The sequence below is a fragment of the Hydra vulgaris genome, chromosome 15 (assembly GCF_038396675.1).
Source record: "Hydra vulgaris chromosome 15, alternate assembly HydraT2T_AEP".
In the NCBI taxonomy this organism is placed as follows: Eukaryota; Metazoa; Cnidaria; class Hydrozoa; order Anthoathecata; family Hydridae; genus Hydra; species Hydra vulgaris.
In genome coordinates, this window is record NC_088934.1 from 23,806,028 (window position 1) to 23,825,074 (window position 19,047).

A 19,047-nucleotide genomic window follows, 5' to 3' on the forward strand; every position below is an offset into this window, starting at 1 on the left:
TTCCTGGTATTGTTTTTTCCTTCTCGAATCGTTTATTTTATGTAGCTCTAACATTAACCATAGTTCTTTTATCAATTTTAAAGAACTTTATTGTGAGCATTTTTTGAGTGCAAAATTCAAACATTGCATCGATTGTTAGTATTTGATTTTTCTTTGGACGTTCTCTTGCTGTTGTTCGTTTTACTGTACCACCTATTGCATCACAAGAAGATTTGCCATGACTGGTTGCAAAAAATGTCCATTCAGCTTCCAATAAAAAATCTCTGAACGATTGCATAGATTTAGAAAATTTTTATAATTATTATACTGTCCTCCACATACATCAGAAAAGTAATACAATTTGAAAATTAAAGAAGGGTTTCTTCAATATAATTACATAAAATATATTTGAAATCAAATTACCTTTTATTTTTATTATTTTTTTTATGCACTTTATAAACATTACAACAATTGCCATTTTTCTTCTCAAATCTTTTTCATAAAGTAGTGAAAATGGTGATTACAAATGCTGAATAGTTCTTCACAAGCACACAACTCAGATCTCTATAAAATGTTTTGACGAGTATAAGTGTCTAGGTCATGAAGTAAAAAAATCTCTTTATTTCTAGAATATGAGGTTATATGGCATTTTGACTTCAAAACTTTACCAATATCATATGAAATCATTTTGATGATGAATTAAATGTTAAAACTTGCATATTTAAAAATGCACAAGTTTTAATTACATTATTTATGTAGAATTAATTGCAACATTTAAATTAGATGAATATATCTGAATTCAGCAATTAAACTTTGATAATTGGAAAAGACAAGGAACCAAGGAACAAAAAGGAAATAAAAAAATACATTAAAAAAACTTTCATAACTTAAGAACCACTTAGATTTAGAAAGGAATTATCATTTTTTCCTAAAGTACTTTGGCGAAAATTGAAAAAAAAAAAAATCAGAGAATTTCGGGTTGTATTTTAAATAACTTCCAATTAAGTTCTATACTCCAAATCTTTGAATGTTCATACTTATGTCATTTAAAGTGTTTTGCAAAAATTTGCGCTACAAAGAACCTGGGAACATAAATACCCTAAAAATTAGAAATCTAAAACTTGAGCGAAATTTATTTTTTGAAATATGAATTTAAATATCCTAAACTAGGTAGAAATTTCTTTAAGGTAATAAAATTTCATTGAAAAATAATGATTTGAAAAATAATGATTTTTACAACCCCCTCGTTTTGAGGGGGTTGTAAACTTTACATGGTTATATCTTTTGAATGCTAAATGATTTTTTGAAAAATTTTTAAAAATATGTACAATTTTTAGTCTTATTAAAGCAAGTAATTTTTCTGTTTGGAAAAATCAATTCCCCTCACGTTTGGGCGGATGATTTCTACTTTTTAGGGTATTTTTGTTCCCAGGTTCTTTGAAGCGCAATTTTTCGCAAAACATCTTTAAATGACATAAGTATGAACATTCAAAGGTTTGGAGTATAGAACTTACTTGGAAATTATTTAACTCAAACACCGAAAAATCGTGGTCCGCCCCTGCAATTATATATACATTTTTAGTACAAAAGTAAAATATTTACAAAACTATTCATTTGGCATAAATGAATTTTTTAAACAATGTTCTTCAAACATACAATGATCTTATTTGAAATTTTAAGCTTAAAAAATTTACCGCACACCTAAAAATTTTACAGTGGCAGGTGTCCATTATTTTAACATTTATAATTGATATTTATGTACTTTTTAATTATAAAATGAGTTTTTTATTTATTATATTCAAATTCCTCACCTATAAATTAACTAAGTCACTTATTTTTAGAACTCACTTGTTTATAGACTTGATTTTATAAGGAGAAATGTAAATTTAAAAATGGCGGAAAATGACCAAAACAATAATAGTACCCAAAATTAAAACAACCGTTACTCACGAACCGTTGAGAGTTAGACCTTGAAATTTTGGGATTTATCTTATTTTATAATGTACCAACTATGGTTAAAATATAAAGAAAATCCAAGGACATAAGGTTGCATGGCCTGGTTGTTTTGACATGGAATTACTCTGCATCAAATATTTGTAAAATGACTTTTTCTGGCGCAAAATTTGATAATTTGACTGAATTCAATGCTTTTTTAATTGCTATTGAGTTTCTATTTGTTGAAAACAAACCTCCATTTTAGTTGAAATATTAGATTAGCTAATTTGTTTTATCCTAACCAGAGAGTGAAGAAAGTAATTTTTAATCTAAGTGAAGAAAGTATATTTATGTGTTTGTTTTGCAAGAAACAATGCATATCGCAAGGTAAATCGTCATCTTAATGCCAAACACAAGGACAAGATTACTAATAAACAATTTAGTAAAGGATAAAAGAAAGCAAAGGTTTATTGATTTTATTAGGTTTCAAAATTATTTAGTTCAGATTACAGAAAAGCTTTCTACAGATAAATGATACCCTGCTATAAGCTGAGTAACTAATTCATATGATGGAAATGCTGAAATTTTTTACTGCAGATTTTACAAAATATTTTCTGAAACAACAAGTTCATTTTATAACCTGGGCCAAAATTGTACTTTTAAGTATTAAAGTATCAAAACAAGTCTTTGGTTTTTTCTGACTCTTTTATCAATAATATTATAACATTTGAGTATGTATACCATTATATTCCAATACATTACTAAACAAAATATTCTATTAGGACTTAGTAGGAATGATTTGGGATTCTTATCCTGCAATTAGTTTTAGTTCTAACATGTCTAAATTATTTTATCAGCAGAGTTTCACATTTGCTTGCTGCTAAAAGTGCAGAATATTTTAACACTGTTTATACAAATTTGTAGATTTTATTTTGCAAAGATAAGCTGAAAGGTTTCAAAATTAGAAAAAAGTATACAAACTTGATATATTAGAAACATCAACTAAAAATCACCCTCAATTTTGGAACAAGGACATTAAAAAGGAAGTAAGATGACTTGAACTTACTAAAACATTTTTCATAGCCACATAAAAAATATATTATGGTGCATTATTAACTTCTTCTGAAATAGTAAAATACATACTTAGTGTATACTTAATAATTTTATGGTTTAGCAACTTTATAATAAAACAATAATACAAGGTTGATCAGATAAAAATAATTTAATTGTCTTTTCAGTTTTAAAATATTAATAACACTGGTGCAGTGGCGAGTGGATCGGAGGCCCCTCTCCAAAACCAGTCATGAGGGCCCAAAATCTTAAAAAATATTTTAGGTATTACAAAAAAAAAAGAAGGCTCCTTAAATTTGTAAAAGGCCCCTAAATTTCCAAATGGACCCCTAAAATTGCTGCCCTCACCATCACACCATTTGGGGGTGTCGGAAGCCTAGCCACGGCTCTGAATGACACCACAAATATTTTACATGTTTTATAAAAAGAATATATTTTTTTGTTTTGAACAAATCTGATAACATTATCTTGTTAATAATGCAAACAGTTTTTACTAGGTCTTAGCGTTTTTTTTTAGGTACGACTCAATACTATATTACTATAATACAATATTCTATATCAAAGCTACCCTCCTCCTCACGTGGTGGGTGGGGGCGCAAATTTAGGGAGCCGATTTATAAGTTTAGGGCTTTTATAAATTTAAAGCTTTCTTTTTTTTTTCAAAAAATTTGAGGCCCTAATTAACAGATTTTAGGGGGGGGGCCTCCGACCCACTAGCCACAGCACTGCTTTATATTACCCGTGTAGCTAAATACATTACATTTTCAGCCACTACAAATTTTTTTTGATTTTATTGTGTTACTATTTAAGCCATAGTAATTAAAAGATATATTATCCTTGCAAGCACCAAGTAATTGTTTGTGTCCAAAGTAAATTTCTATTAAGCTATTCCATAATGTAGTAAAACAGAAAAAATCCTGTATTCCATAATGTAGTTTAATTCAGCAAAAACATATTACTCAGGCAGCAAGTTTAACACTCCTTAATAAATACAGCGTTAACTTTATTTGCTCAAAAGTAATTTTAGGTAAAATACAAAAGGCAAATTCTCTGTCTTCATAGAATGTATAAATAATATAGTTCCACAGTATAAACATACCATCATTCTACATATTTCTTTTTCATTTATCTGTATGTTTTAAATTAAATAAATTACATTTTAATATGGTGGGTCAGGTAAAAATGAATCATTTAAAATGCATTTTGGACAACTTGTGATTTGCAGAAACTACATCGCAAGTTACAAGCAACAACTTTTAAGGAGTTTAGTTTACAAATTTTGATTGCTTTTTAAAGTAAATAAAAACATGTCGTTCAGTGGCACCAATTGTAGTAAAGCCAGCTAGATTAATTAAGTATATCACCTTAATCTGCAACAGACTACGAAATTAGAAAATTATCATGGAAAATTATATTTTAGTTAAAGATAACCTTAAATTTTTGTTTAGTAGTTTAGTTAAAGATAAACTTAAATTATCGAATAAAATCAAATCAAATGATATAATTTTCAAGCAAACGTTAACAATTTTGCATGCATCTCGGTTGTTAACTCCTGTTTTTTCCATAATTTGACAGAGTTCTTTGTACTGAAATACATTGCGATATTTGGGATCATGTCTACTATGTGAGCTGTCTTTTGAATCAGTAGCTTCGTCATATTCTTCATTATCATCACAACAAATGCTTTCTTTATCTCTCTCGTAGGAAAGAGTTATTGTCATTGACAAAGCTTGGCATGTGTTTTTTTTCCAAACTGAATTTCCTGTTCCTTACGAAGTTTCTGCTTTTGGAGTCATTCTGTTTTTTTTGGTCAATCTGACCAAAAAAAAAAAAAATCAAGCCAAAAATCCCATTCCTTAAAAGGAACTTTGATGGAACAATGGCATACCATTAACACATTTGCAAGGACAAATTTCAAATACTTTATTGAACGAACAAAATTGACACTGAAACGTAGATGAGTTTCTCTTTTCATCAACATATTTAATCAATGATTTTGTATCAGTAACCAATTTATCTAAGCTTTTCAGAATGCCGTTTTATAAAACCGTTGGCAACTCCGCCCTTGACCATATGTTTACCAAATCATCAGCTACTATCTTACTTACGTCTCTGATTGATGGTTATTTAGAGTCTAAGGATTGTGGGAAAGTCTTTGCGTGTCTGATGTATATATAATGCTTAAAGACTTCTGCTTTTGTCGGCAATCGACTTTTGGAAATTTACAAGGTTGGCCAATCATACTGACTGTTTTGTTTCACTTCTAGTTTTGATAAACTTTTTCTTCAAGTTCGTTATGCAATCTAAAAAGAATAAGAATAAAAAATCATTCGAAACCCACACTTACAAAAAATGAATTAAAAAAGTTATGTTCTCTTGTGAACGTAAATATCAAGTGTCAACAAATCAATACACAAACATTCAAACAATTCTATAATGCGTTAAACTTTAACATTAACAATCAAAACATATTTAGAGTATGCATATTTCAATATTAATATTGCAATATGGATACAGAACACTCGCAATATTGTTAGTGTTGCATTATCGCGATTATATATTGAAAAACAACTATCCGATAGTTATTGATTCTTACACGTTCATTACATAAAATCTTAAATACAAATTAAAACTCGTATATACAAATTAAAACTCCCATGACAATTCTTTACCTACATAGTCATTAAAATAAGCCTTAAAAGTAATCTTAAAAAATTGCGTGAATTTTAACGCGCTTCTTTACGTGACTTCTAACTCGTACCATTATAATTCACCAACCTTAAACAATAGAACCGTGAATGATAAAGTAAAAATGAAATTTGAAATAGGGTCAGTGTCAAATATGGGTACAGTTAATTAAATAAAATTTGAAATATTCCATTTAAAGTATTGGTGAATTCGAACTACGTAGAAAAGCGTAATTTAAAAAGCTTAAGCAAAAGTTGCCCCCCTAAGATGTTGAAGGAAGCTCGAACTTTCGTCGTTTTCTTTTTTTTATATTACAGCAACTTTTTATTGAAGTGACAATAAATTAAAAAAATATGATCCACCCTTTTAATTATTTGCTAATATATATATTCAAATACCGCTTAATAAAAGCAAAAAATCATATTCAGGCGTTTGAATTTTGATTTAGAGAGCTTCGATATACTAGCTATTATATACAAATTTCTTAATTTCTTTTTAAAATCATTTTTTAGTACTTAAGTTTTTTACTTAATAATAAAAATAAAAAAACATTTCTGCGCATGATTTATTGTTGCATTTTTTTTAAAAAAAAGGTTGAAGTTTCTACCGTACCGGATATGTGATATACCGATAGTAAGGTATTATTTTCTAGAAAATTATACCTTTAAAGTTGAAATTTTAGTAAGGCGCAATTTTCTACCTAATAAGGTAGAAAATTATATCTAACTAAAGGTATTTCACTTATCTTACCCTAAGGTAGAAATTCCTACCGTTTTTTATGGAGTGTGATCCAGGAATAAGTGTAAATTCAGGTACATTTTTTAAATTTAAAATTTTAAAAATATAACTGAAATTTCTTGATTTCAGTAAAGATACCAACATAATGTAAAGAGTGATATATAAATTATTAACAAATCCAGCTAAGTAAACTTAATTAGAATATAGAGTTTATTGGGCTCTATTAGCTAACATTTCAAATAAATGTTTTTTTATAGTAGTCAAACTATTGAATTTACAACGATTTTAATTCGCGATATAAAAAAACTAATTGTGAAAAGTATGAACTGCGAATACTTAAAATCAAATAGTATAAAACTATAATAAATAGTGTAATAAAAATAAGTTGCGAATCGCATTGGCGTCAATTCACTTTTGATAGACATTTTTAATAAGAAAGTTGTACTCGGTTGATTGTTCTTATTTCATTACCAACAAAACTGCGTAACGATAATTTTATCAATTTTATTGCAATTAAAGCCATGCATGATTGATTTTCTTGATTGTATTACTAACAAAGCCGCGGTCGATTTGATGTTATATTTCTCGATTTTAACAATTAAATGATTAATGTTCATTTAAATAAAAATACACAAAGAAGAGAGTACAAAGATATTAGTTTCTTGAATATTTTCATAGTTCTGTACGTTCCTAAAAAATTAAAAAAATTTACTTAAATATTACGCAAGAAACAACTGCATTAAAAAGAGTAAGTCGGACAGCCACGTATTATATATTGCTCAAACACTAACGAAAAGTGTCAAATGACTTTTATGAAAGGAGAAACATTTACTGAACTAAAAGCAAAAAAATAGTTATTAATGGTATAAATAGTGCATTTTAATAAAACATAAAACATAAAAGGAAAAATTTAAGGGTAGCCTCGGACATATATTTTAAACAGGAGTTCACTTCTTTTTAAATCATTAAGCACGTACTTAATGCATTATTTAACTAGCATTTTACCACACATTCCAGTTATAATAATCAGGAGCAGGATTATTTTCTAAACAATTTTTGTGCGACTATTTCCAGTTTTTTTAAAGTCTGTGATACATTAATAAAAAAAATTGCCACTAATCACTCACTGATGAAAAGAATGGGACCCATCACTGATGAAAAGAATGGATTTGGAACAAGGATTTTAAAAACGGCATCATTTAGAAATAATTTACTTCATTCAAAACACATTTAAAACACTATCCCGGTAGGAAATGAGCTAGTGACTAGTGAGCGACTAGCTAGTGACTAGCTAGCGACCAGTGAGCGACTAGCTTTATAGCGATTTTTAAGCGATTTTTATTTCTTATTTTACTTTTTCCTAATGTCATCTTTAAAAATTTGATTTTTAGTGTCAAGTCTATTATAATTGTGAAAATAATTGAATTTTAAACATTGCAATTATGTAGCAATGTGTCGTAGCTATATAGCTAGCTACAAAATATCTACAAATCTATTGCTGGTTGATAGCTACATTTCAAAATTTTTTAGACAGCGATTTTATTACGATATGACGCTAGCTACAATAGCCAGTGGGTCTTTAGCTCATTAAGCTGTCCTTGTAGCCAAATCGCTGTCTTTATCTTTACAAATATTGATAGCTTTTCGCAAACTTAAAAAAGCTAGCGATCCTCGTGGCCAAATTTTTGTCTTTATCGTTACGATTATAGTTAGCTATTCGCTAGCCGATTTCCCAGCGTTTTATTGCAACTACAAGTAACTTTATTGGAAATTAAAACAAAGTAATATATTATACTTTCTTAAAATACTGATAAAAGTATAAGAATAATTTATACTTTCTTAAAACACTGATAAAATATCCACCAGCAAATTAAAACCACCAAAAAAGAAATTTCTAAGACCTACACTTACACTTGAGGCAATTTTTTTTTCAACATCATACGTCACAACCATAATAATCAGAGGTAGGAACTCTACACAAACTTTCCATGTGTCCAATCTTTACATGTAAGGATTGGGCACATGAAAAGCACTGAATCCAGTCTTCATCATCTAAATTTTCTTCACATATTTTACATTGATTTTTGTTATTTGGACTTTCAAACAAGTAGCATATATTTTTTTTTTATCTATCATGTGCGTTTATTTCTTTTATTGATTGAGTAGGTTAAGGAAGCTTTCCATTCTCAACAATGAGTTGCTTAACATAAGTAGAAATTTTTTTGAGAAATTGCAGGAGTCGGAGATAAAAACATTCATCCCCCCCCCCCCCCGTTTATTAATTTTTACTTGCCGTCGGCAAAAACTTTATATATCAAAACTAAAAAAAAAAAAAAAAACCAGTGAAAATCGGCCTTAAAAATTTGAAAACAATTTTTTCAGTCACTGATAAAAACAAAAACTTTCAGTGAAAACAGGCTTTAAAAATCGCTGACCTAGTAAATCTCAATTTGTCGAAAATGAGTTTTTGGTTTATTTCTCACCAAAATATAAAACTTATGGTAGGGCGGGGCTAGTTGGGCTTGGGTAGAGTTGAGCGTAGGGACAAGTTGGGCAGTTAAAATATCTCAAAAACTACGCATCACATGACAAAACATCTAATGGACGAAAGTTAGGGAATTGGAATGTTAACACAATGCGCAACACAAGATTGCTGAAAAGCTATTGAGTAAGATACACGGGCACTTAATCTATTTTGGACCAAAAAAGTAAAAAAAACTTTTTTGTTTTTTCTCTTGTATTCTTATGAACTTTTTTATCTGCCATCACTCAAGTATTGATAATTTACCAATTTATTTTGATTAAAATTAACTGTTTTTTCTTAAGTCTTACTGTTCTTTTTAAAACCTAACTAATGCATCACTTTGTCTAGTAGGGGTAAGTTGAGCAGCTTTGAGAAAAATAAATAAGTGAACTATCAAACACAAAGAAACAGCTTTGATGAGAAATAGTGGAGCGGTATATTATTTATATATATTTTTAAAATCAGTAATTTTTAAATTGGGCTTCAAAATTTTTTGAATCAGGCTTCAAAGTTCAAGATAGTTGTATAAAATTATATTTTTATATTTTATGACACTTTCTTACAATTTAATTTTTTTCTCTTTTTTTACTTTACGTCATTAAAGTGTATAAAATAAACATGTATTGCTTGAAAATAATAAAATTATGAATATGACATACAGTAGTTTTAAGACATAAAAACCTAAGAAACTAGAACAGGAATTACAACTTATCCAAAACTTTAAATACCTTTTCATTTCCTGATTTCTTTTTTGAATTGCTTCTTTCACAAGAGCAACTTTCCTTAGGTTGCATCACTTCTTCCATTCCATTTCGAACAGTTGGTGGCGTCGATTGTCTTTTCGCATATTCCTAATTAAAATTTTATGAAACAGTTAAACACAATATAACATCACACCTTAAATACAGACTAATTAACACTAAAACTGTCAGCAAAAAAACTGAAAGTAAAATCTTCCCATAGATATTTATCTAGAGCTTTATTTGACAAGAAACAAAATATAGAAAAAGCACTAAGTATAAATCAAAAATCATAAAAATATTCGTCATAGAAAATTTTTCCAGCCCATGAAGGCCAAAAAGAGTATTTTGGAAAAAAAAGAATGTTGATGTCTTCTTCAATGAAAAAAAGAGCGACTCTACATGTTGATGTCTTCTTCAATGAAAAAAAAGAGCGACTCTACATGTTGATGTCTTCTTCAATGAAAAAAAAGAGCGACTCTACATGTTGATGTCTTCTTCAATGAAAAAAAAGAACGACTCTACATGCTGATGTCTTCTTCAATGAAAAAAAAGAGCGACTCTACATGTTGATGTCTTCTTCAATGAAAAAAAAGAGCGACTCTACATGTTGATGTCTTCTTCAATGAAAAAAAAGAACGACTCTACATGCTGATGTCTTCTTCAATGAAAAAAAAGAGCGACTCTACATGTTGATGTCTTCTTCAATGAAAAAAAAGAGCGACTCTACATGTTGATGTCTTCTTCAATGAAAAAAAAGAGCGACTCCACATGTTGATGTCTTCTTCAATGAAAATGATCAAATGAGAAATATATAATTTTACTGCTGTATATAGATATCAGCAAACCCTTGCTGACCTACTCTGTCTTGCAGATGTTGTTTTGGGAAAAGTTAAAAACAATTTTTCTTGTTTAAAAAATCTTCACGCAAAATCAGATAATGCATCATCTTTCATGAAAACATCTACTTAGAAACCCTTAATAAAGTCTGAAAAGCAAAACAATTCTTCCTTTATAAGTATGATTACAATGAGCCTTCCTTAATAGGTATGATTACAATGAGCCTTCCTTAATAGGTATGATTACAATGAGCCTTCACATGAAAAAAAAGTGTTAAAGAGTAAGCAGAAGCGAATATCATAAGGAGTTTTGTTGATGCTGGAAACACTTTATTGACTACAGAAGATCTTTATAAAACTCTTCATAATGGTAAAGCAATTCAAAATGGTGATGTTGCTTTAGTCAAAATAGACTCAAAAGCCTCTATTTTATCAGGACCCAATACAATTCCCAACGTGAACAGCTATCATTCTTTTCAGTTTTTTCTTAATCACATGGTAATGTGTAGATACTTCCTAATCAATAAAAGTAAAAAATTGAACTATAAATGCGACATATTATCTCATTATGTTATTAAAGAAGTATTAAGAAGAGCTTGAAAACTTCACAATAAAAACTGGATGGACATTACCAAGAGGAAAAGTGTCCATATATACTTCAAAGCAAAAAAATGAATCCAGAGCAGCTCAGGACAAAGTTAAAGCTGAGTGAACAGAGTAAAACTCAACAAGTTCAATCATTATTCTTTAGGCAAGTAAATTAACTGGTATATTTACTAATAACCAAAGTTTGCATATAAACTATATAATATGTGACTTTATTCTTTTTTTGGAACATAAGATAAATATATTTCCAGTTTCAAGTATATCTATTTAGATGGAGTAAACAAAAAAGAGCAGGAAAGCTGGTAACCATTTTTGTGAAGAGTTTAATCTAACTGATGACAGGAATTATGCAACTGATGATGCGAGATATGCAACTTAAAATAATTATGATGATTTAAACAACAATATTCAGCTCATAGCAAAGGAGTTAAGTGCTCATTTTCAAATTAATGATTGGGCTGTTATTGAACATAATATGCATGTTATATTTTGAATTATTGCTATCCTGCAATAATTCATAATGTAGGACTTTGAAACACTATAATATTTTATCTTTGAGTATTAGATCTCTCTTATTAAGATCTATAACTATTAATTTATTAATCACATTATTTAAATGTAAGAAATATCCAGGAAGCACCAATTATTAGTAGTTGTTTCATAAAGCCATCAATTTTATGCAAAGAGTAAAACAGTCTCAAACTATTACAGAGCCCCCACCATGCTTTATTGTTGGAACGAGACATTGACTTGACATTTTTTATAGCAGATCTTCTAACAAAAACTATTCTTATTTATTATTGATTCATCTGTCCAGATTATTATTGATTCATCTGTCTTAATTATTACTGATTCATCTGTCCAGAGTAGTTGTTTCCAATCATTCATTGCTCAATTTTTATGGAGTTTTACTAATTGCAATCTCTTTTGTCAATTACTTTGCCGCAAATATGGTTTTCAGACAGTAACAGCACCATGAAAATTTGTTTCTTGTAAATTATTTTTGTAAATTATTGTTCTCGTTTAATTGTACTAACCGACACTTTCTTTTATAGACCAGGTTAAAAATAGCTGATATTTCTGGAGCAATTAACAATTGATTATGTTAACTGGTGACTTTTATTCGTTGGTCATCAGTATTTGTTGTTATACAAAAATAATCAATGGTCAATTTCTGTCTTCCAACCTTTCAGTTTTTTCATATCAACAAATTGTGTTTTTCATATCAACTAAAGGTTGGTTTCAATATCTTTCTGCAATTTTTCTAATAGCTTATCCTTCTTAAAGCATAGTATTGCTGTTTGTTGTCCTATACCTATTGGCTTGCCTTTAGCCATTTTTGGTATATTTGATGCAGCTAATCTGCAGTACTTGAACTAGACAGAGCAATGAAACCCCACAGAGAATTACAAAACATTTCTATTGAAAAAACTAACAAGGATTAGGAGGATAGGGGAGGATAACTAACAATAACAAAGAAAAACAAACAGATTTTCAGAATAAACACAGATTTATTTTAATAAGAAAAAGCTTATATACAATCAGTCAACAGTAATTTAATTGTTAAAGTATACCTAAAACAAAACAGGACGCATAAGTAGCCATAAATCTTAAATAAATAAATAAATAAAGATTTATTAGAACAAGTTTAAAAAGAAAAATACATGTTCTAAAGGACATACAGGTCCAATAAATAGACACTGACAATATGCCCTTAAATAAGAAAACAAAGTACATAGGAACAAATATAGTTTATAATAGAAACATTCAAGATTTCATTCATTTACTTTATAGGCACAATGTTTATCAAAATTGCACGATTTTATTTTATTTTTAAAAATACAAATATTATCAGCATTTACAGCTTCTGATTATTCCAGATATTTACAACTCGTTGAGAAAAACAATATTTGCGAATGTCGAGTTGACATTGTTGCTTTCGAATCCTAAAAGTATGACCACGGGTATAATTATTATTGTTAATTTTGAAAAACAAGTTTTTATCTATGCAAACCAAATTATGCATAATTTTGAAACATATGACTAAATCATGTTTTAAACTTCTGAGTTCCAGAGAATCCAAACCAAGCAACTGTAAACGGCTAGAATAGCTTAAACAACTAATATTAGCAATTTTTTTTGTGAATCGTTTTTGAATATTTTCAATAGATTTAATTAACATAGTTTGGTGTGGCGACCAAACTGGAGAGCAATATTCAATAATTGGTCTTATATAAGTGGTAAATGCACGTACTAATATAATAGGATTGCGAGCGTTAAAGCATTTTAAGATTTGGTATGCTCTAGTATTTACTACATGAATGACTCTGGCAATGTGTTTTTTGTAGTTTTGGCGGGAGCCCATAATTACTCCAAGATCTTTTGGGTTAGATGACCAAGCTAGAATACAATCACCTTACTTGTAATTAAAACTAATACTATGCAATGGAGAAAATGCTATTCTGTGTGCAAAACATTTCTTGCTGGCAATTGGCAATTGCCAAGTATCTGACCAAATAACTATTCTATCAAGAGCAACAGTTAAATCGTGGCTATGATTCATATCGCAATACGAACTGTATAACTTTAAATCATCAGCAAAAAGTTTTAATGTACATTCGAGATTGTTTACTACAGATGATAAGTCATTTATAAATAATAAGAACAAAGTTGGTCCTAGCACACTACCCTGAGGTACACCACTTACAATTCGAATCGGATCTGATAAAGCACTACTAATCTTTACCTGTTGAGATCTGTCTGTGAGAAATGCAGTGATCCACTTTTAAAGGTTACCACGAATATTGTATAATGAAAGTTTAAATATTAATTTTGAATGAGATACGGAATCAAACGCCTTTCGGAAGTCAATATATATAACATCTGTAATCAGATGATTGTCAAGTGCGGTACTCCAATCATTAGTAGATTCTAAAAGATTCATACATGTAGAACATTTATTGAGGAAACTGTGCTGACTAGGAGATATTATGTTATATTTATTTAGGTATTCAACAACATGTGAGTTGATAATTTTTTCCATGATTCGACAACAAGTACAAGTTAAAGAAATGGGTCTATAGTTGTTAGGATCCGATGTAGCTCCATTTTTAAAAATTGGGGAGACGAAAGATTTGCGCCATTGATTAGGTAAAGCGTTTGATGTAAAACTAGCCTCAAAAATATATGAAAGAGGAAAACATAAAACATGAGCTAACTTTTTAAGAATTGCATTAGGTAGACCATCAGGACCAAACGAAGTACTTGGATTAATTCCCATTAGGGTTTTATACACTGACTCCACGGAAAAATGAACCATGTCAATACTTATTGGATCATTAACATAGGTGCCAATATTAGGCAATTATCGTCCGTAAAAACACTTCCAAAGTGATTATTAAACACGTTAGCAATTTTTATATGAAAAAACACCACCATCTGCAATTGATCTCAATTTTGCTCTGACGCCTTTCAAATGCGACTGTAAAAAGTTTAAATCAATTTCTTGTGGTTTTAGTTTAATACGATCAATCAAATCTTGCTCTGTTGAAGCTTTCCAATCTCCCTCGTAAACCTTCTGTGCCAAATGTCCCCAAAAATTTTCAATTGGTCGTGCTTGAGGCACATTTGGGGGATTGGATTCTTTATCAACGTAATAGACATATTGGTCCATCCAATTTAGAGAATCTTCAGAATAATGGGAACTTGCTAAATTTGGCCAAAATAAATAGTTAAAGTCTCCATGATACTTGTGAATAAATGGAAGAAGTCGTTTTTCTAAACATTCATTAATATAGATTGATGAATTGATCGCTACAGTCTTGGAAGTGCGAAACAATGGCTACCCACATTAATAATTTTTTTGGAAATTTCTCTTTTCCTATAAAACGAACACTTTCTGGGCATGTCTTTTTGTTGTTTGTGTAGTATCCAGAAATTCCGGGCATGTTGTCCCCTGCAAAACAAAAGTATTTTTCGTCATCAATGACTAGAAGCGATTTTGTGTTATAGAGTTGGTTAACTAGTTTCCTGCTTCTTTTCTTTGCCTTTATTTGTTGTTCTATAGTGTATTTTGGAGTCTTATCACGTTTTTTATATTTATTATTCATTTTTTTTTAACTGACGACTAATTGTCAATTGATTTACACCAAATTTAATACCTATTTTTCTCTGACTGACCCCTTTTCGATTGTTGACAAGTCTCGTTAATTCAGCTTTCTTTTCTCTAGTCCAGGATGTCAGACGACCAGGGTGCTTTCTATCAGAAAACGATTGAACAGTTTCAAGTCTTTTTAGGTTATCATATATTGTACTTCGAGCAAATTCTTCCTTTTCAAAATGATTTACGATTTTTTTTTTTTATATTAGGTTTATTTACAAAAAACATTTTTTGTCGTTTTCGAAAAGATTCTCGTTCAGCTGCATTTAACCTCATTTTAAATAATTGTGTTTCAAATAATAAAGTTTATATTTTATAGAACGTTTATGCTTACGCATAAAACCACAAAAACTAATTATTATGCTCAAATAATGAAATTAGGATTTGTCCGATAACTTCTGCATCACCCGTTAATAGGTACAAATTCATTAATACCAGTACCAAAAAGCCTTTGAAAAATGCTCCAGTAATCCTTAATTGTACAGGCACAAGAAAACTCGATATCCCAATTTATTTTTGATAAATATAACTCAAGGCTCTTAAAATCAGCATTAGAAAAGTCGTAGAAAGATTCTGGTTTATTTTCACACTGGTTGAATTTGTTCATATTTATAGAAAATTGGACTGTGTTATGGTCGCTAGTGCTAAAAGGACACTCAACAGATATATCACTTATAAGAGAACTATTATTCGAAAAAACAAGATCAAGAAAATTCATATTGCGCGTGGGTTCTTTAACAAATTGGTGCAAATCGAGTTCATTTACCAAATTTAAGAATATACTATGACACTTTTCGTTTGGTGAGACATAGCTAGGCCAATCCATTTTAGGTAAGTTGAAGTCACCAACAATAATAATTTGCGACACCGAGTAACATAAATTATAAATAATTAAAATCATCAATTCAAGATAAGCAACATTTGTTATTGTATAGAAAGGTGGACGATAGCAAGTTATTAGATGGAGTTTCTGAGATCCAAAAATCATATCAACACAGATGATATCAGTATCTGTTTGCTTAATCTGTACTTGTTCTACTTTAATGCCATTTCTACAGTAAATTGCGACTCCTAGGCAATTTTAATACGGTCTTTGCGCTAAATTGAGTAATCTTTAGGACATAAAATAGCGTTAGAAAGTTTATTATTGAAAAATGTCTCACACACACAGATTACAGCTGGTTTTGTAGCCTTGGCATATAAATAAAACTCATGAAGTTTATTGGCAAGGCTTCTTGCGTTAAAAAGACGAAAAGTAAATTTTTTATTTAAATTTTTTTGTAAAGAAAGGCTGTCATTGTTATTGAAATTAATTTGTTTGTTAGCAATATTTTTAACTTTTTTGCTTATTTGATAAATCGAGTTATTTTTGAATGAAAATTTATTGTTAATTGACATATAGTTAAAACCAACAGAAGTTAATGATTCGTAACAGTTCAGATTTGATTTCCTGTTATTTGAAATTAATTGCTACTTGACGATTTTAACAACTCTGTCATTACGTATTCCATAATAATAAACCAAAGGTTGTGCATTTTCTAAATTTAGTTTTTTGCACTCATCTCTTAATAATATGGCATTATACCTTTCGGCTTCAGTTAAGTCAGGGTTGATAAATACATTGCTAAACCTGCTTGAACTTTTTAAGATTTTCGCAGCTTTTAAAATAGAATTTCGTTCTTTTTTATTATTAAGGACAACAACAAATGGTGGTTCTTTATCAGATTTAGATTTAAGCTTTATAATTTGTTTAGGTTCAACATTTTTGCATGTGTATATTTGTTTTAAAGTAAATTAAACTTTTGTATTTAATCTTCATTAAATACAAAAGTTTAATTTACTTTAAAACAAATATACACATGCATTGATATAACAATATTTAAAATGAATAAATATAAAATGATAGGAGGTAGAAAAGAAGAAAGATAAAGAAAAAAAATAATGTTTTTGTGTATTCATAATAACATAACTTACTGAGATATAACTTACTTAGATACATTTATTACTGAGATACATTTATATACTTTTATATGCATATTATATGCCAATATAAAAATAAATATATACATAAAAAGCAAATATATACATAAAAATATAATAAATTACACACTGTGTATCCTATTCCCAGCTAATAAGCCCTGCTTATATTACTGTTTAGCTAGAGTTAATGTTGTTAAAACTCCATATTTATCCAGGACCAGGTCACTTATATAAAAGAGTCTCAATAAAATTTACTGCAAAAACAAAAAAAAATAAAAATAAACAAAAAATACCTTTAACAACAAATAGGTGTAACAGTATAATTTATCTGACAAAAGATTGTCTCTCGCATAACGCTGACCTTCCAGAGCAATCTTTTGAGCCTATTTAAAAAATAAAGTTTTCTATTAAAAAATATATTTAAACATTTATGAAGAGTTTTAATGTTTATCTAAAATAGTTTGTAGCACAGTCCTGATTAAAAAAACTTATTAAAAAAAAATACAAATATCAAATGTTATAAAATGAAAAAGATAAAAGTCCTTGAAATTTGAAAAGGTTAAGGTCAACAATAAACTGTTGAACTTAAATTATTTTTAATAACACTTTTAGTTGGCATATGGCTGACTCTAAATCCGAGGGCTGAGATACCAACACAAAATGATGACAAGCAAGATGTGAGCACCTGGATCGGATTCTGCAAAATCATACATTATTGATGATGAGTCTTATCCCATTATTAATATATATGTAATATAATAAATAAGTAATTTACTATTTTAACTAAAGCAGTGAAAATAAGCTCATAGATTATATCACCTTATAATCTGGGTAAAGCTAAAGGGTATAGGACACACTTTTACTGTGCTGTTTGTTATTTTACTGATAATTATTGATCATATTAATGTAATAAATGATTTATAATCACAAACTTTAAATTTTACTAACAAAACATAAATTTCTGATATAACACATAAAAACTAATGATAAAACATACGTAAAACTTGATACACAAAATTATTGTTTATTACTTTTGTCACATTAATTTTGAACAGAAATACTGCAAGATATTTAACTTAATTTTATGTTATTTTTGCAATGAGTTATTTATTGAATAAAAATTAAAAATTTATTTTTCTCTGGAATTTAATTTCAAAGAAAACAAAGGAATCAAAGGATATGTTAAAATGTTAAATTTTAAACATTTTCAAAAAGGATGATGGTGCAGTGACAAATGAGATGCAGTGTACATTAGGATGTTGATTTTTTTACAACTATACATGGGTATAGTGCCAAAATCTGACATTCTATATGAGATTACCAATTGCAAAAGTTTTACTGACTAAAGTTTCAAAAATGTCCCCCGTAAGTAAAAAAATATAATGTAAAAATCGACAAATTAACAGAAAAAAAGCAATTTATTTTTACAAAACTTTCTGTTCATTAATATACAAAGATCAATTGTTTGTGCAATTTAAAAGTTGTTGTGCAGAATAAATCTGAAGTTCATCTTGTCAATATCTTTTGCATAAATTTCTTGCATAATTTTTATGGCTCTTTCCGCACAGATATTAGATCTTTGAATTCCTTGTATGCGACTGGGCTCCTGGGACCAAAATGTTTTCAAGGTTTTCATGGCTGTAGTTGAAGTTATTGCTTGCTTGTTATTGCTTACAAAACTAAAAACAACTAAAGTGTGTAAACAGAAAATGCTAATAAATTTTCCCTAAGACCATTCAAACCACATAGGTACTTCCAGCACAAATATACCAAAAACAATCAAATGGC

At 29.0% G+C, this 19,047-nt stretch overlaps 1 protein-coding gene across 1 annotated transcript in view; it reads right to left on the bottom strand.

Annotated features, from left to right (window-relative positions):
* Positions 1–6,721: 6,721 nt before the first annotated feature.
* The window catches only part of LOC136072080 (protein O-glucosyltransferase 2-like), a 34,268-nt gene continuing 21,942 nt past the window's right edge, over positions 6,722–19,047 (bottom strand). The window contains exons 8-10 of the mRNA XM_065820270.1: positions 17,553–17,642; positions 9,664–9,786; positions 6,722–7,101 (exon numbers count right to left, since the gene is read on the bottom strand). Coding sequence (XP_065676342.1) covers positions 7,084–7,101; positions 9,664–9,786; positions 17,553–17,642 — 231 coding nt within the window. The 3' untranslated portion in view covers positions 6,722–7,083. The remainder of the gene's footprint in view (positions 7,102–9,663; positions 9,787–17,552; positions 17,643–19,047) is intronic.